General features: G+C 43.1%; 1 protein-coding gene across 3 annotated transcripts in view; it reads left to right on the forward strand.

Annotated features, from left to right (window-relative positions):
- The window catches only part of LOC120926929, a 145,423-nt gene that overhangs the window by 5,594 nt on the left and 121,939 nt on the right, over window positions 1-17,890 (forward strand). The window contains exons 1-3 of one of the 3 annotated variants that reach the window (XM_040337231.1): window positions 4,299-4,419; window positions 5,410-5,561; window positions 17,496-17,552. In XM_040337231.1, coding sequence (XP_040193165.1) covers window positions 5,487-5,561; window positions 17,496-17,552 — 132 coding nt within the window. In that variant the 5' untranslated portion in view covers window positions 4,299-4,419; window positions 5,410-5,486. Of the gene's footprint in view, window positions 1-4,298; window positions 4,420-5,409; window positions 5,562-17,495; window positions 17,553-17,890 lie in introns of those variants that run through there. The other 2 variants (XM_040337230.1, XM_040337232.1) reach the window with 2 other exon arrangements.

Here is a 17,890-nt window from a genome sequence, read left to right on the forward strand (position 1 = left end):
TTTTTCGTCAAAAAAATTGCAATAAGCGTTTATTGATTGGTTTGCGCAAAAGTTATAGCGTTTACAAAATAGGGGTTATTTGTATGGCATTTTTATTAATATTTTTTTTTACTAGTAATGGCGGAGATCAGCGATTTTTTTCAGTACTGCGACATTATGGCGGACACTTCGGACACTTTTGACACATTTTTGGGACCATTGACATTTTTATAGCGATCAGTGCTATAAAAATGCATTGGATTACTATAAAAATGCCACTGGCAGGGAAGGGGTTAACACTAGGGGGCAGGGAAGGGGTTAAGTATGTCCCTGGGTGTGTTCTTACTGTAGGGGGGGGTGGCCTCACTAGGGGAAATCACTGATCTTCTGTTCATACATTGTATGAACAGAGGATTAGCATTTCCCCCCCTGACAGGACCGGGAGCTGTGTGTTTACACACACAGCTCCCGGTTCCCGCTCTGTAACGAGCGATCGCGTGTGCCCGGCGGAGATCGCGCCCACCGGGCACGTGCACAGGAGTTGGGGGCGAGCGGGGGGCGTGCGCCCCTAGTTGCCTGCGAGAGAGCCGACGTAGAGCTACGGGCTCTCGCGCAGGAGAGCCAACCTGCCGCCATAGAATGACGGCGGCAGGTCGGAAAGTAGTTAATAAAATGTTTTGCTTTTTTTTTTTACTTGATTAATTCCTGTGGGTCGTCATCTCCATTTTGTGGCCAAAATGCAATATAGTTAAATAGTTTTTTCTTTGTGAGCTAAAAACACACCCCCTGGAGGGGCTGTTGGCTTGTTTGGGTCCTTCCTAGCCTCTCTAGGGATAACAATTCAGATATGCCCCACAGCACTCACTGACCATCCAGCAGCTATAGAATAATTGACCTCAACTCCATCAATTCTAGTTTACAGGATACCAACCAGCTTCAAAAAAGGTTCTTTACATGACAGGCTCAAATGGATCAAAGATTTCAGCCCCTCTAATGGACTGGTTGTATGTGCCTTTAAGCCAAGACAAGCAATATTAGCAGTTCAGGCTTCCTTAGAGGTCTACTGGTAGCATTCTGTGCAAGCCTGAGAGGTTAGAGAGCTTTCTGAAAGTTCCTCCAATACTTATTATCACCTCCTGAATGCACCACAGGCCATAATGGCCGCAGGGAATATAAATATTTACAACTCAGGGTATAATCGCCTCCTACACTATTGCCAAGGACAGCCCCCAGCAGCACAAAGAAGCAAACAATTGCCTTAGTTTAGGAGAACCTAAGAAAAACATACTACATAAATCACCCCATGCAATAATAAATAAAAAATAGAAGTGCTCCTGAATATGGCAGGGCTGCTAAAAAACATTTTCAGAAAGTACAGAAAATACTTTTTGATCTTGCCTGACATGCACTGTAACTTTGAACTTAGATGAAAAGATAAAACAGTGTAAACTACTAATGCCCCATCCCTCATGTAATGGAGATAAACAAAGGCAGACATGTTTAAAATTCAGCCTGGGGCAACCTTTGCTTCCTTCATAGATACGTTGGAGAAGTAAGTGTAGCCATCCAGGGCAGAACTTTTGTTATTTGCAGGATTTCCTGGTAATAGTAAAAGAAAAACCTTAAATATGAATGCAACTACCACATCTACAGACTAGTAAGCTGTAATATATCAACCACTTGAGCTCTGGAAGGTTTTACCACCTTCACAACCAGGCCATTTTATGCTATTTAGCACTGTGCTATTTGAACTGGTAATTGTGTGGTCATGCAACACTGTACACAAACAAAATTCATATAATATTTTTCACACAAATAGAGCTTTCTTTGTGTGGTATTTGATCACCACTGGGATTTTTATTTTTTGCGCTACAAAATGAAAAAAGACAATATATATATATATATATTTACTTTCTGCTATAAAACATATCCAATAAAATGTAAAACATCAAATTTCTTCATAAATTTAGGCTAAAATGTATTCTGCTACATGTCTTAGGTAAAAATAAAATCCCAATAAGTGTATACTGATTTGTATGCATGAACATTATAACGTCTACAAACTATGGTATACATATATATATTGGAATCTTTATTTTTTATACTATGAATGGCAGTGATCATCAACATATAGTGGGCCTTTGATAGTGAGGCAGGCAATCTGACACTATCTGATGCTGGGGGAACTTGCCTTTAGTAAATCAACCCCACTGTCACTGTACTAATGACACTGGCTGGGAAGGGGTTAACACCTAGGGTGATCAAGGGGGTTTAATGTGTGCCTAACAATGCTTAATGTGTGCTATTTTTTCTAAGCAATGCACCAGTGTTTACTCATTGCTTTTCATGGAGAAAAAAATAAAACAGCAAAATGGATGCTGTCTGTAGAGAGCCCTGTGTTGTTTAACTCCACAGGGCTCTCTTTTGTCATTCGGAAAAAGAAGGTGAAAATGGGGGCAATGGGGGCAGTGGGACTTTATGTGAAACACAGGCTTAGGGTAAGATGAGTCAATCAATACAGGTAAATAAGATATTTATTAATAATAAAATTGAGCATAGTGCATTGGATTGCGGAGAGGAAAATCCCAATATAGCAAGTACTCTGTAATGGCACTTAATGAATATTAAAAGCAAAACATGGAATAATAAAATTAAATAAGTGTGCGTTTCCATCCTGCTTTCGTTAGAAATAAAAAGAAGTTGGGACTTGATATGAGACCATGACTGTCCAGTACACAGGGCTCCATCCCTGATTAATTGGAAAATGAAGGTGAAAATGGGGGCAGTGGGACTTTACTACTTTACTAATTAGCTGCTCCTGATGAGTGGATACTACTCCACGAAACGCGTTGAGCTTTTATATTTGATGTCCTATCATAGCTATCATGTGTATACCATGGGTTTTATTGTTGGAGTGTTCAATTAATTTAATATATTACCTATCATGTTTATACATAATTTGGGTATTCTGCCGACATTATGAATCATGTGCTACTTTGTATAACATGTAACCAATTTTACTATTATGTGATTTATTAATCATGTATCATCATACTTTGTATCATATATATTGATTTAATATGTTTATCATCCAATGCGCTATGCTCAATTTTGTTATTAAAGGAACACTAAAGGTTTGTTTTTTATTGGATCAATTGATTGCTCTAAGCTAGAGCATTTAAATATCACTTACCTCGTTTTTCCTTTTGACCTCCAAAATACAGTAATCCAGGTTTGAAAATGCCATTTCCTGTCTCTCCTCTTCTTGCTTTCCACCAGCATCTGAGCTGTTTTGCATGGTGGAAAGCAGAATGTGCTCACCCCCTCCCCATGACTACAGCCCTGCGTGAAGATGCTCTCTTATCCCTCACAGGCATGGAGGCTAAGCCTAATGGGAACTGTAGTTCCCATTAGGCCGTGATGTAGCAAGAATGAATGTGCACCGCAAACCAGGAAGTCAGTGAGAATAATGATTCAGGAGTGACGGAGGTGAATAAAACAGTTTGATTTCAACAACAGGTATCAAACTAGTTATAATGCAAAACATTACTTTTTACTTTATCAGCTACTGTCAGACTTTAATTTAAGAGGAAAATATTTTTGTCTTTACAACCCCTTTAATACATATCTTATTTACCTGTATTGATTGACTCATCTTACCCTAAGTCTGTGCTTCATATAAAGTCCCATTGCCCCCATTTTCACCTTCTTTTTCCAATTAATCAGGGATGGAGACCTGTATACTGGACAACTTCTTCTTTTTATCTCTTTTGTCATTCGCTGAGCCGATCAGTGGTGATTTACGGCCGAGACCCGCTGATTGGTTGTGCTGCAGTGAAGGACAGCTCGGGTTTTCGGGTACGTGCGAGAACCCGGATTGAAGCCAGGACATACAGGTACGTTATGGCGCCTGTACGAGCCTCCCTTCCACAGCATATGTACTACAATGGTTCGACAAGTGGTTACATTCATGTTTCTGGGTTTGGATGTGCTTGTATGAGAACATGTCTCTGTACAGTATTTCTGTATGTATCTCAAGCAGGACCTGTGCTTTCTGTAAGAGAGCACATGTCCTACTATCGAAGTTTAATACCTAATTTATTTAATTTTAACAAGATGTTTTTTTTCCTTAATATTTTTTAGATGGTTATGATGAAAATTAAAAACTACTGCACAGTCATCAGGAATGGTTATACTGTAAATGGTTGTTGTAAGATAACATAAAGCTTATAGAAAATTCTTAGTACAATCCTGCAGTGCTTGGTACAACCTCTTTTAAGCAGCTTACATAAAGACTGGTAAAAACACATTTCCTTACAAAGGATTTGTTTAGCGGCAGCTTGAGAAGCATTAGGGACTACTCTAAGTGTTAAAGCAACACTGCTATACTGCATATGTTATCACATAACCGCAGGGAAGACCAGCAACAAACATACACAGGTATGTGCTTGTTACATAGAATCCTTATGTATTGGGATGTATGTAGCTCACAATGCATGTTTAGTAATCATTATTGGTAATGGAATCATTATTTTATTGTTGCCAAACTGTTCTGATTTTGCAAATCCATACTTGAGGGTTACATACTGTATGTCTATACAATCGCACCTTAAGAAAATAGTTTTCTCACTTGTCATGCACATGGTAAACTGTACTTAGACTGTGAATCGCAATATCAGCAGCTGTCAAAAACGCAAAACTGCTAAGCAAGACACCGCTAGACATGACATAATTCCTTATTTTTCCTACAACACAACCGCTGCTGGTCCTTTTAACGTTTGTACCCCTCTTTCGTCACTTTCAAAACTGTAGACCCCCAACAGGAAAGGGTTCTCAATTTGAATGTTTTTTTTATTTATTTTTTAATATAGAAATTGTTTGTGCTATAATTATGTTTATTTATTTATTTTTATTTTTAATTATTTTTATAATTTATTATACAAATACAAGACCTTACATACTTTTCCAAAGACCGTTATACATTTAATTTATAAAAACAAACAAAAAAAAACAACACAAATGCACAAAAACACAAAAATGAATCCATCCCATAGCATAAGAAAAAAAGAAGAACCATAGCGCAGGAGCAACAACATCCAAAACACAACCAGTGAGACGAGAATCAAAATCACCCCCATCTATCCCCCCCCCCCCCTTCACCCGAGAGAATTTTTTTTTTTGATTGATCCTCAAAACCCTCAAACCCCCCATGTAAATAAATGTGTTTAAGTGGTTAAATCCCCTGCCACCCTACTGTATTATTTATTTTACGAAAAGGAAAAAAATATATTGTAATTTATGAATAGTTATTATTATATATATTATATAAATATTATATATTTATTATTGTATTTACTGTACAACTTTCAAGTATTTTGCAATGATGGTAGGGGTATTTATGGCTGATACTAGGCTGTTATATATTTATAGTGCTAATATGAGGAGGTCCCGTTGGTCCTGGTGGCCTGGATGATCCTGTGTAACGGCAAAGCTGATCACCCATAAAGATGGGCATCTTCCATCTCCTGTCCATACTAAGCAAGGCTTTCTGCAAGATCTTCAGCTTCTGTAGCATGGCATGGGTTAGTGTCAGTGTTATTCTGTTCTTTATGTTCCATAACTTTTCTGAGTGTTTTATTCATTACTTACGCAAGATAAATATTGATGACCATAACTTTAAGAATGTTATCTTGTGAGTCTGACAGGTAATCTTTATAACCATTGTGTATTGGTATAGTATAGATAACATTATATATAGTTACTGATAGCACACAACAAACAAGGCTTGGTTTGGATTGATCTGGTAAATTTCCAAGGACTGCATGATGAATTTGATACCATTTAAATAACTTCCTATCTGTCGAAATGGCATTTGTTTAGGCATGCATTCAGTGCATTACCCTATACATTCAGGTGAAGCTTAAAGTGCTGTAGATGTAAACCCAAGTAGTAAAATCTTGTATAATGTTTACCATTTTAATGTAATTTAAAAAGTATTTTTCAATCTTTTTAAAGCTATAGATTTAATTAAAATAATACCTTGTAATCCTGCCATGAAGGTCCTTCTTCAGGCACTTGCTGTTATGCTGTGACAACACTCTGTCCCTATCTCCCATATGTTCTCTTGCATAGTCACTTTGTCATGTGAGCTTCCACTGGAGTGTACAAGCATCAGTGCTGTGCGGAGTGTGCCTTCACATTCCATCATTGACAGGACAGATAGAAGGTAGCTGAAGGAGGTTGGAGCGATGAGATGTAAAAAATGTTAAAAGGTGTGAAAACTGTTATTTCTGAAAAAAAAACAAACAAACATGGCAATTGCTTAAAGAGGGACTGCAGTCTGCTCACATAATTTGTAATACAAATATCTTTGCCATTCTGAAGCTTCCCTCCAACCACTTTGCATATTATTTTATATATACTGTGATTCTGTACTTGCCAAATATGCTTCAGAAATCTCCCTCCACTGAGTCTGGTTGCAGCCATTTTAACTGTGGGCAGCTGAAGCTGCTGCCTGTTCACTTCCTGGATTTATACAGACACACATAGGCACACCTCCAGCTCTGCAGCCCTACAGCTCTCATTTGCCCTCTTATAACTCATTCCCCCTCTCTTCCTGGCAAACTCTCACGAGAGTGAGAGAGAGAGAGAGAGCTTTGCATGATGTCATTAGCCTAGGCCCGGGGTGCCCAACCTTTTGAAGAGCGAGTGCCACTTAAGCGACTTGGTAACCGGTCGCGGGCCACAATGAACAGAGAGGCTGGATGGCACGCAGTGTACCTTTCCTGCACTTTGCAATAGACTTCTATTATATTCTGTATGTTTGGTATGTTTGGTCACCATATTCTGAATTGGGTATTAGGCCCCCTGCCCTCTAGTACTGCTACTAAGTGAAGGGTCTGGGTTTGCTCTTACTATGGCTGTGAGAATACCTTGCTTGGTTTAGTTTTTTGTGTATTTTTTGCTGAGCGCTCTGTCTAGTTTTTCAACTTAAAGGGTTTAGGTGTCTCTCCAATTAGGGCTGCTAGACTTCCTTGTTAGCATAGTTTTAACTGTGCTTTTTTACATAACATTGTCATAATTTCCGATGAAAAAAGTCAGATGGAATTTTCCGTCGAAATTCCGATGAAGCTGACTTCCATCAGTCTTGCATACACACTGTCAGACTAAATTCCGACCGTCCAAAACGCAGTGACGTGTAAAACACTACGACAAGCCGAGAAAAGCCGAGAAAAATTAATTTCAATGCTTGGGTGGGTTTTTTTTCCGTCGGAGTTGCACACAGACGATAGGAATGTCCTATCATTTTTTTTTCCATCGGAAAAAAAAAAAAACAGACGGAAACAGTCCGATGGGGCCCACACACGATCGTAATTTCCGATGAAAAAAGTCCATCTGACTTTTTTCATCGGAAATTCCGATCGTGTGTATGCGGCACAAGTGTGTCTTGGATACTAATGTGATTTTTCAGTCTGAGGTCAATGGTTTTAATCCACACATTCCGCTCTCTCATAGATCACTCTCACGGGTCAGTGATTCTAATACACCTCCTCATCCATTAAGAAACCTTCCTGCATCCTCCTTAACAGGGGGTCTTTTAAACTGCAGGTTGGCAGTGGCTAATGCAGCTAATACGTGACCCTTCTTATGGAGGAGGATCTGGACTTCCTCTTTTAAAGCTCCCATTTTGGACGAGCTGGTCCCATCCCAATATAAAATACTTCAATGCAACCGCCCAACTAGTGGGGGTAGTGGGGGGGGGGGGGTGGGTAGCTGTGATTTTCCTTCCAAGTAGCTAGCAAGCTTATTTATGGATTTGCTTTGATTTATCGCCCCCCAGCTTTAAAACTTGTGTAGCGCTACCCCCGCAGGAGCCGCTGGTTATAGATTGGGATGGCGTGTTACCTCTATGGCTCTGACATCTAGGGTAGTTGATGAGAGTAGCAATGACGGAATGTCCAAACAGCAGGTGTCTTTCTTGTGCTTTTATTACTGCCCAACACGGCAAACAGTAAACTTGAGGTAGAGATCAAAGATGGGTGAGGAGGAGAAATGGCAGATTCAGGCCTAACAAAAATGGAAGCAATCCTGCTTCAAAAATGACACTTTACTCTAGTCGCCTCTCCAGCCGGAGGGGGTATAGTGTACGAAATAGGAAGGGGAAATTGGGACTTTAAATGAGGTCTATGAGTATAGCACCTCCATCCCTGGTAACGTAAATAAAGAATATTGGGTGGGAAAATATTTGGGACTTTGAATGAGGCTGCAGGCATGGTGCGGGTATTAAAAGGAAGTACAAATTTATTAGTCACAAAATTGCAAAACATGTATCAACATCCAGAGAGCATGTAAATGAAAAACATACATTTCAAATAAATGACATTACCACATATTAAAACACATAGTATGTGCATATACGGTGGGGGCAGCAGAGATACAGCAGTGCTTGGCCAGATGCCACATGATCATCCGAATGGATTAATGAATGCAGAGAGTGAATATTCATATTACATGTCATTAGAGAGGCAGCTCTGACATGAGGAAACCTGCCTCTACCAAGATGGCCACCGTCACACAGAGACACAGTTATTAATGGGGAAAAGACCACCTGCAGGCAGACCACAGGCAGTAAGAATGACTACCCTCATGGCATATCTTCCAGTATTCTAGTAATATTTAAAGGGGTTGTATCGTATGCATTAAGGTGAAAAAACACCTTGCTGTTTCTGGCCCCCAAGCCCCCCGTTGCAGCCATTGGCTCCCGCTGCTCTCAATCAAATTCAATGACGGGGCCGCCGGGGGTCTATGGACGCCGAGTGTATGACACGGGAGCATGCCCACAAGGTAACCCCCTTGGGATAGAGCTTCCCAGAGGGGGTTATCTATTGCGGGGAGGAGCCGCGAGAGCCGCTGTAGGACCCTAGAAGACGACGATCGGGGCCACTCTGTGCAAAACAAACTGTACAGTGGAGGTAAGTATGACATGTTTTTTTTTCAAACTGAACCTATCGTATCACTTTAAAGAAGACCTAAATTCTAACTAGTTAATAGAGTTTCTGCCTCCAGTTGTGTCTAAGATTTGGGAGCAGCAATAGATCAGTAAACAACCTGCGGTGGTCATAATGATGCCTTAAGTCAATGAACAGTGCAATGTAGCACTCCTCCTGCATGAGGTAGTGGGGTGGACTCACCTCCAGTAGGGTGAAGGGCAGTTATGTTAGTCTTTTCAAGTTTTATTGCTCCAGCTTCACAGGTAGAGAGGATTAGGGTTAAGTATCCATTATCAACAAGGCTTCCAGACTTTATTAGTCCAGGGGAGTGCCAGGATATGCTGAAGGCAGACACCAATCCTGCTCCGGCAGACATCGATGTCTTGTGCAAAACTACTACTTGGGAAAGGTATATTTATTAGACACCCATAAAATACAGGGTGGCTACAGAGGTTAGGGACAAATAGCAAGGTGTAAGTCAACACATTTTCCTAAAGTATTACTAAACACAGTAATGTGAAAATAGTTATTCCCCCACAGTGCCCACAAATTATAAATCTTCTTTTTTTTTTTTAAACATCAAAAGTTTATTCAAACAAAATATAGCAGTACAATCTGCACATTTAACAGGAAATAAAGTGGCATATAAAGTGAAGATGTAGAAAAAATATGACATTCAATTCAATTGACAAAAGCTAATAAATCCATTTCAAAGCACAACATACAGCGTGAGTAATATAAGTAACCCCTCACGAATGGGACCACCAAGTAGTGCCCTAAGGGAAGTAAATTTGGACTGTAGTGCCAATATTTCTGTAAATCACAAAAACATATCGTAAAGTATATTATAAACACCTTAAAGAAAAGGAAGGGGAGAAGAAAAAGAGACAGAGGGGAATGGATAAGATAGGGGCGGGATGTTTCGTTGGCGGGGCATGATGTTTGCTTACCAAAGAGAATCAAATCAGAGACCTGTAAGAACGGATATATTCAACCCAATATCTGTATTGTGAGAATGGGCTAAACCGAGGAGTGTTGAACCAACGTGGTGGCAGCTCAGGAAGTCATGGCTAAGTCATATTCTGGAGAGGCCTTAAAAGCGAACCACGGGGACCATGTTTTTTGGTCATTTTCAACTGAGTTTTGAGCTGAGGTGTCCTCCATATAGCATGTATCAGCCACTTTTTTAAGCCAATCGCGAATGGAAGGGGGTCTAGTATTTTTCCAAAGGATTGGGATTAAAGATTTGGCAGTGTTCAAGAGGTCTTTAGTTAGTGAATGTTTATAACGTTTTATGGAAAAATTTGTTATATGGAGCAGACAGCATGCTGCGTCCAGTTGAAGGCTGGTCTCCGTGATTCGCTTCACAGCATCCCTAAGGCCTCTTACACACACCACCGGATCTATCCGCTGGATACGGCCTAGCGGATATTTATCCGCGGACATTTCTCGGCCCGATCGATTTCAAGCGGATATAAATTTCTTAGCATGCTAAGAAATGTATCCGCTTGAATCGGGTCCAGCGGATTGATCCGTTGGTCTGTACAGACTCACCGGATCAATCCGTCCGCTCCCCTCCCTCGCATGCGTCGTAATGATTCGACGCATGCGTGGAAGTACTTACCTTCCAGCGTCGCGCACATCGCAGCGTCATCATCGCGGCGATGGCGCGACACGTCACCGCGGATGAATTCCACGCGGATTTTGATCCGATGGTGAGTACAAGCCATCGGATCCAAATCCGGAGGAGGTATCTCCGCTGGAAACGGTCCGGCGGACCGTTTCCAGTGGAGATCCCCTCGTGTGTACGGGGCCTAACTCTGGACCAGTAGTCAGACAGAGTGGGGCAATCCCACCAAATATGTTTGAGGGTACCCATTTCAGTCCCACACCTCCAACATCTGTCTGAGGTGTGCGGGTACCATTTTTGAAGTTTGTCCGGAGTAGCATACCAATGTGTCAGCAGTTTGTAAGACGTGTCTTGCGTTCTAGTGCTTATGGAGCATTTATGTGAGAGAATGCAGGCAGTTGTCTATTGTTTATTAGTGATGTCTATATTCATTTCCTTTGACCAGGCTCGTCTGAATCTGTCATCCGTCGTGGTAAGCGTCAACATAGGGTAAAGGCAGATCAAGATAACTACTAAATCGTTTCACAGCATAGGTCATCCATAGTCTCAGTTAGAATCCAGGCAGCTTAGTTTCAGCTAGTCATATGCGTGGCCCCTGGCGGGTGTAGAGCGGGGTGCTGGTGTTCCCATTTGTGAGCCCCCTCCACGGCCTTGCTTCTGTTTTTTGGCTTTTTGTTTGTCAGGGGTGGAGTAAGGCGAGTCCGGAGGGCTTCTGACGTGTATTTTATCTCTTTCTCCCTAAGCCGTTCTAGTAGGGGGCACAATGCTCTGCGGTTTTTCAGCGTGATCTGTGAGAGATCTTGGTGCAGCATGATATTTGCGCCATTAAAGACAATGTGGTCGTTTCTGCGAGCTTTTCTCATAATATCTTCCTTGAGCTGGAAACTCTGCAGACAACAAATAATGTCTTTCGGTGGTGCATCGTCAGGGCCTCTGGCTCTAAGGGCTCTGTGTGCTCTGACAAAATTTATTTCCATGTCCTCCTGTCTCTCCAACAAGCTGTTAAACACCCTTTGCAGTGCAGGGACAATCTGGTCACTTTCTACCAATTCCGGTATACCCCTTACTCTGATGTTACACCTACGGCCACGGTTGTCTAAATCTTCCAAGTGGCGATTCATTTCGATGAAGTGTGAAGCATGTGTGTCAGCTACTCTTTCCAACCTGTGCAGGGCCCTGTCCCTCTGCTTTCCCTTCGCCTCAGCCGCCTCAATCTTGTCAGATAGGACAAGTATGTTGGACTTTAAGTCTGTGATTGCCGCTGAAAATGTGGCTTTAATGTCCGCTGCTATAACAGACATGTCTGCAATGGTAATGGGCTTTCCGGGGCGGGAACGGCTCCTACCTGACTTTTCCGTGGTGTATTGGTAATCCTCGCTAAGGTCCTCTTCCTCATGCTGGGACCGTGCCATCTTGTGAGACGCCACGTTGCCTCGCGGGGCCGAGGCAGATTTGAACAAATTCGGAATGCTCCTGGATGAGGACACGATTGTACTACGGCGTGTTCTAGAGTGCGGGGTCTGGTATGTCAGTCTGCTGATTTCCAGGCGCCAGCAGTAGTTTAAAAGGCTGTCGGCTGTGTCTTAGCACGGAGCTCCTCTAGTGTTCTTCCATTCCGGTCGCTTGCCAGGCCACGCCCCCTATAAATCTTCTTTTTACATTAAAATATTGCCACTATACACACTTTTGGCTGATCTGTATACCACGGTCAGTGATAAACTGCACAGTTTCTCCAGAGCTGAGAGTTTAGGTAGGAGATTTTCACTTCAGTCTGTATACACGCCCCCACATGTGTGATGCCAATATCATGTGACCTGGCTAGCTCTGAGAACATGTAATTATTCTCTCGAGGAAAAAAAACACAACTGAGCATGTGCGTGTTGGATACTCTGCCTGTGTTGGCTGTCTTTCCCCAGATAGACAGTGCAGGAGGGGGAGGATCTATGCATACAGGATAAAACAGCCTTTTTACACAATGCAGAGGATTGACCCCTTAAGTTCCACAGTGAGTATAACAAGCATGCTATGCTGCATTTACAGACAGATTTTACTGTTGTGGGTTTAGTAACTGTAACGGACACATGCATGCTGCCGAGACAGTTAAAATCTTCGTGCAGGGGGACTACAAGGAACTGCATGGCTTGTCACAAATGGATGTACCACATTGTATTCTGAGCTCAAAGGGTTAATTGGACAAGTCTCTTTCATTGCTGGAATGCTAATGTTCCCTTCGCATACCTAATGAACCCTCTTTGTGTGCAGGTAAACAGCCCCCCTGTGAGGTGTATGCTGATGGGGATTATGTGTGAGTGATAATTGTTTTAAAGGTTAATTGAATTCTATGTGCCTGGCCAGGAAATGTTAAGTGGGGTGAGGTGCCGAAGCGTCTAGAAACTGGCCAAGTGATTAATTCAAGGAGATGTCATTGTTTCAGGGGGTCTGTGTTGAAGCCCCCTACTGGGAAAAGGGGAGGGCGGAAACTGTCATTGTTCTTGTAACAGTTGTAACCAGATATAAGCAGGTGAAATATGCCAAATAAAGTCAGTCTACTTGACCCTTCAAACGTAGCACGTCTTGTTTCTTGGAAGGGCGTTCGATGGGATATACCGGCGGTACCTGCATATCGCAGCTTGCCAGGGAAAAGGACGTCTCAAACGGCTGAGACCCTCACTACCAGTGGGTAGCCGTTACATTGGTGGCAGCAGTGGGATGGTCCTTTTATCCAAAGAGCAAGTTCTGAATGGAGTCGCAGTATGCCAGGCTGAAAAGATCCACACTGAAAGATCTACTGGAGATTCGTGGTAGGAGCGCCAGCAACAGACCACGGAGGGAGCTGATAGCTGACCTGCTGGAGCTGGACGAAATGGATGGATCCATGGAAGGAACGGAGCCCCTTGCACCGGTCAGCGAAGAAGATGTAATTACTGGGATTGTACAGCGGAGATTATCCTTGTATCCAGAAACGTCCGTGGAACTAATCAACCAGCTGTTCCGGGAAGCAAGGGAAGAAATACAAACGAAGAGGGGACAAGAACTGGAACTGGTAAGAGCGAGACAGCCCATTACACCTGCAGTTCCTACCCCCCCACCCGCTGCTACAGGAAAGAAAATACCGTTCACTGCATTTAAAGCTTTTGTAGAAAGTGAGGAGGAAATCGATGGATATTTGGCGGACTTTGAGAGACAGTGCTCACTACACCAGGTACCACCAGACCAATGGGTCACTATTTTGTCGGGGAAACTGTCGGGCAAAGCCAACGAAGCCTTTCGGGCTCTCGCTCCAGAGGATATTTTACAATATCAGCAAGTTAAAAAGGCGCTGCTAACCCGATATGCCGTAACGCCAGAAGCCTACCGCCGGCGCTTCCGGGAGTCCAAGAAGATGGCTGTGGACTCCCACATGGAATGGGCCAACCAGTTACAAAGGGTGGCATCCCTTTGGGTCCAAGGGTGCAAGGCCAACACCGGGGAGGAAGTATTGCAGCTGTTCCTAATGGAACATTTCTTCCAAGACCTGGCCGCAGACATACAAGACTGGGTACGAGATCGCCGTCCCGCTAACTTAAACGAGGCGGCTCGGCTAGCAGATGAGTACGCGGAGACAAGGAAAGTAAGCCAGGGTACGACGCGGCTGGCTCAGAAGGTAGAACCGCGTACTCCAACCGTCACCCCACGCCCAGAGTTTCGGGCTCCAGTCCCACCACGTCCTCAGGGGCCTAGCAACTACCCCCGGGATTCGCCTAGGGTGACGTGCCATCACTGCAGCGACACGGGACATATTGCTCGTTATTGCCCTTTGAGAGCTACAAATAACAACTGGAGACGCACAACACCCAACACAGAGGTCACTCCATCACGTCCCTCTGCGGCCCACTGCCTGGAGACCGAGGGGGGCCCTGAGGAATGTCTGGGAATTTGGTATGAGGCAGACCCAATACAAGCGGCCTCTCCGGATAACCGTCAGCATCACCGTCAGGAGGTACGAGTGAATGGACAAGTAGCACAAGGCTTAAGAGATTCCGGGACTACTATCACTCTGATTCAAAAACATCTGGTAAAGCCAGAGAACGTGTCCACTCGCACAGTTGCCGTCCGGGTCGCAGGGGGTGCTGTATTTCGCGTACCCACCACCCGTGTGCACTTAGACTGGGGAGCCGGGTCAGGAAAGACCACAGTTGGTATCATGGACAACCTACCTGCCGAGGTGGTGCTGGGCAACGACATTGGCCCTCTGACTTCGGCTTATTTACCTACACCTGCTGCTGCTTGTCCCGGGACCACCCGCGTTGCTGGAATCAACCCGCTTGCTGCTGAGAACCGGGTAAGACTACCTTCCCCGACATGTACTGTAGATCCGGCACAATATCACAGTCTAAAATGGGAATGTGACAAGTTGGCCAGTGAGAAATCAGAGATGCAACGACACTATGTCACGTATTATGAGATGTCCCGTGGCTTGAACATTGAAATGCACAAACAGGCGGAAATTGTCAAAAGATTAAATGGGATTTGCATCCAGGTGGTGCCGTATCTGTCCCAAGAGCATCAGCAACAGGTTTTGGGAGCCATTGAGAGAGCAAAACAAGTGACTGTTCCAGAATTGAATTCTATTCTTCACCGTCACCATCAGCTACCGACCTGGTAAGCCAATGGGAAGGCCGACGGACTGTCCAGGCAAATGGAACTTTTACCCTAACAGCAGACCGGACATCCCCAAGTTGATCCGAAAAGGATCAATCCGGGTCTGCCGGAGTGTTCCACAAAGGGGGAGTAGTGTAACGGACACATGCATGCTGCCGAGACAGTTAAAATCTTCGTGCAGGGGGACTACAAGGAACTGCATGGCTTGTCACAAATGGATGTACCACATTGTATTCTGAGCTCAAAGGGTTAATTGGACAAGTCTCTTTCATTGCTGGAATGCTAATGTTCCCTTTGCATACCTAATGAACCCTCTTTGTGTGCAGGTAAACAGCCCCCCTGTGAGGTGTATGCTGATGGGGATTATGTGTGAGTGATAATTGTTTTAAAGGTTAATTGAATTCTATGTGCCTGGCCAGGAAATGTTAAGTGGGGTGAGGTGCCGAAGCGTCTAGAAACTGGCCAAGTGATTAATTCAAGGAGATGTCATTGTTTCAGGGGGTCTGTGTTGAAGCCCCCTACTGGGAAAAGGGGAGGGCGGAAACTGTCATTGTTCTTGTAACAGTTGTAACCAGATATAAGCAGGTGAAATATGCCAAATAAAGTCAGTATACTTGACCCTTCAAACGTAGCACGTCTCGTTTCTTGGAAGGGCGTTCGATGGGATATACCGGCGGTACCTGCATATCGCAGCTTGCCAGGGAAAAGGACGTCTCAAACGGCTGAGACCCTCACTACCAGTGGGTAGCCGTTACAGTAACATTTTAATCTTTTGTTAAGGTGTTTCTGAATGAGAATTCTTTTTTTTTTTTTTTTATCGTAGTTAAGTTGCTTTGCAAAGTATTCTATGCACACTGTTGTACATATTTAATATAATGGCTTACATCTTATTTGTGATTTAATGGTCATAGTTATCTGTTTCCATCCATTATTGCAGCAGATATTGTCTTATATAATGACAACAGGACTTTTCAGTCATGGCTGCTTTTTCAAATCCACTGTGTTATTAGCTGTAGATATTTGCTCAAGAAAAATGCCATGGTCCTCTGTCTTGCCAACTCCCAGGGTAGGGCTCGAAACTCTTGGCCAGGGGGGTGGGGTCCCTACCTTTCATGGTGCTAAAAAAAAGTGTACCTTGGTGCCACAGTGATTTGTGGGCATGGGGAAAGGGCATGGTTTATTGTGACACACCTTTTAACATTTTCAGACAGTTTTCTTGGCATTGAGTCCCATGATGGCAAGTCAGAATGGGGAGCAGAGCTCTACATAATGCCCAGCATGTATCATTAATTGGATGCTGCTCCGAACGATGACTGAATGATAAAAGCCACCAGTCCAACATATATATTTTTTCCTAAATAGCTTCCTTTACCTTAGTGCAGTCCTCCTTCACTTACCTCATCCTTCGATTTTGCTTTTAAATGTCCTTATTTCTTCGGAGAAATCCTCACTTTCTGTTCTGTCTGTAACTACACACCGTAATGCGAGGCTTTCTCCCTGGTGTGGAGAAAGTCTCTTGAGGGGGAGGGGGCGAGCAGGAGTGTCAGGTCGCCCACTAACACACAGCTCCTTTCTCTATCTGCAAAGTAGAGAGTGTCCTGACACTCCTGCTCACCCCCTCCCCCCTCAAGAGGCTTTCTCCACACCAGGAAGAAAGCCTCGCATTACGGTGTGTAGTTACAGACAGAAGAACAGGAAGTGAGGATTTCTCAGAAGAAATAAGGACATTTAAAAGCAAAATGGAAGGATGATGTAAGTGAAGGAGGACTGCACTAAGGTAAAGGAAGCTATTTAGGGAAAACATTTTTTACCTTTACAAACCCTTTAACTAATTCTGGCCCAGGAGGCACATGTACCCCTGTCCCCCTAGCAGTTCTTCCCTGCCAACCTCCCATGCAAAGATTGGTACAGTTTGCTATGTGTCAGCATCTAGGTTGCAGCCCTTATATCTGCCCCAATATTTACAGCTGCTGAGGTGACAAAAAAGCTAACAAAGTAACAAATCATAATGTGAGAATGCAGTTGGTTTCATGGAAAGGGTTCCAGGCCACAGGAATACGTTCTAAGTAGAGGTCTGGGGAAGATGACAAACAGATAATACAGAACATTTTATGTAGTGAATTTGTCAAGCCTTACAATTTAACAATTTAGCATTGTTAAATTCAAAATTGTCCTATATGTTCATCCCTGCTACCCCCTTGCATGCCTTCTTCTTTATACTTGTTTTTCTTCTCTTTCTTTAATTGTCTTTTCAGAATCCATTTTTTTGGTGCAAAATCACATGGCGCTTTTTACTTCACTTTTCTCAAGAGGTAATGAGGTATCATTATACTATTTCTAGGTCTTTCATTTCTTGAAACTCACTTTAGCCAGAAATTGTACATAATCCCCAGGACAGAACAAAGTGCTTTAAAGATTAAGAAATTTAGCCACACTTTATGTTGCATGATATTTCAGAACTTGTGTAACAGACACATATTGAACACTTTTAACAATAGAAATGTTTCCATTTGTAAAGAAGTAAAGCGTCCACACCACTGAGTATATTTGAATGAAGAAAACATATTTCTTTATCGTACATCACGGGACACAGAGAAGCATAGTAATTACTATGTGGGTTATAGAGAGTACCTTCAGGTGTGGACACTGG

The sequence above is a fragment of the Rana temporaria genome, chromosome 2 (assembly GCF_905171775.1).
Source record: "Rana temporaria chromosome 2, aRanTem1.1, whole genome shotgun sequence".
In the NCBI taxonomy this organism is placed as follows: Eukaryota; Metazoa; Chordata; class Amphibia; order Anura; family Ranidae; genus Rana; species Rana temporaria.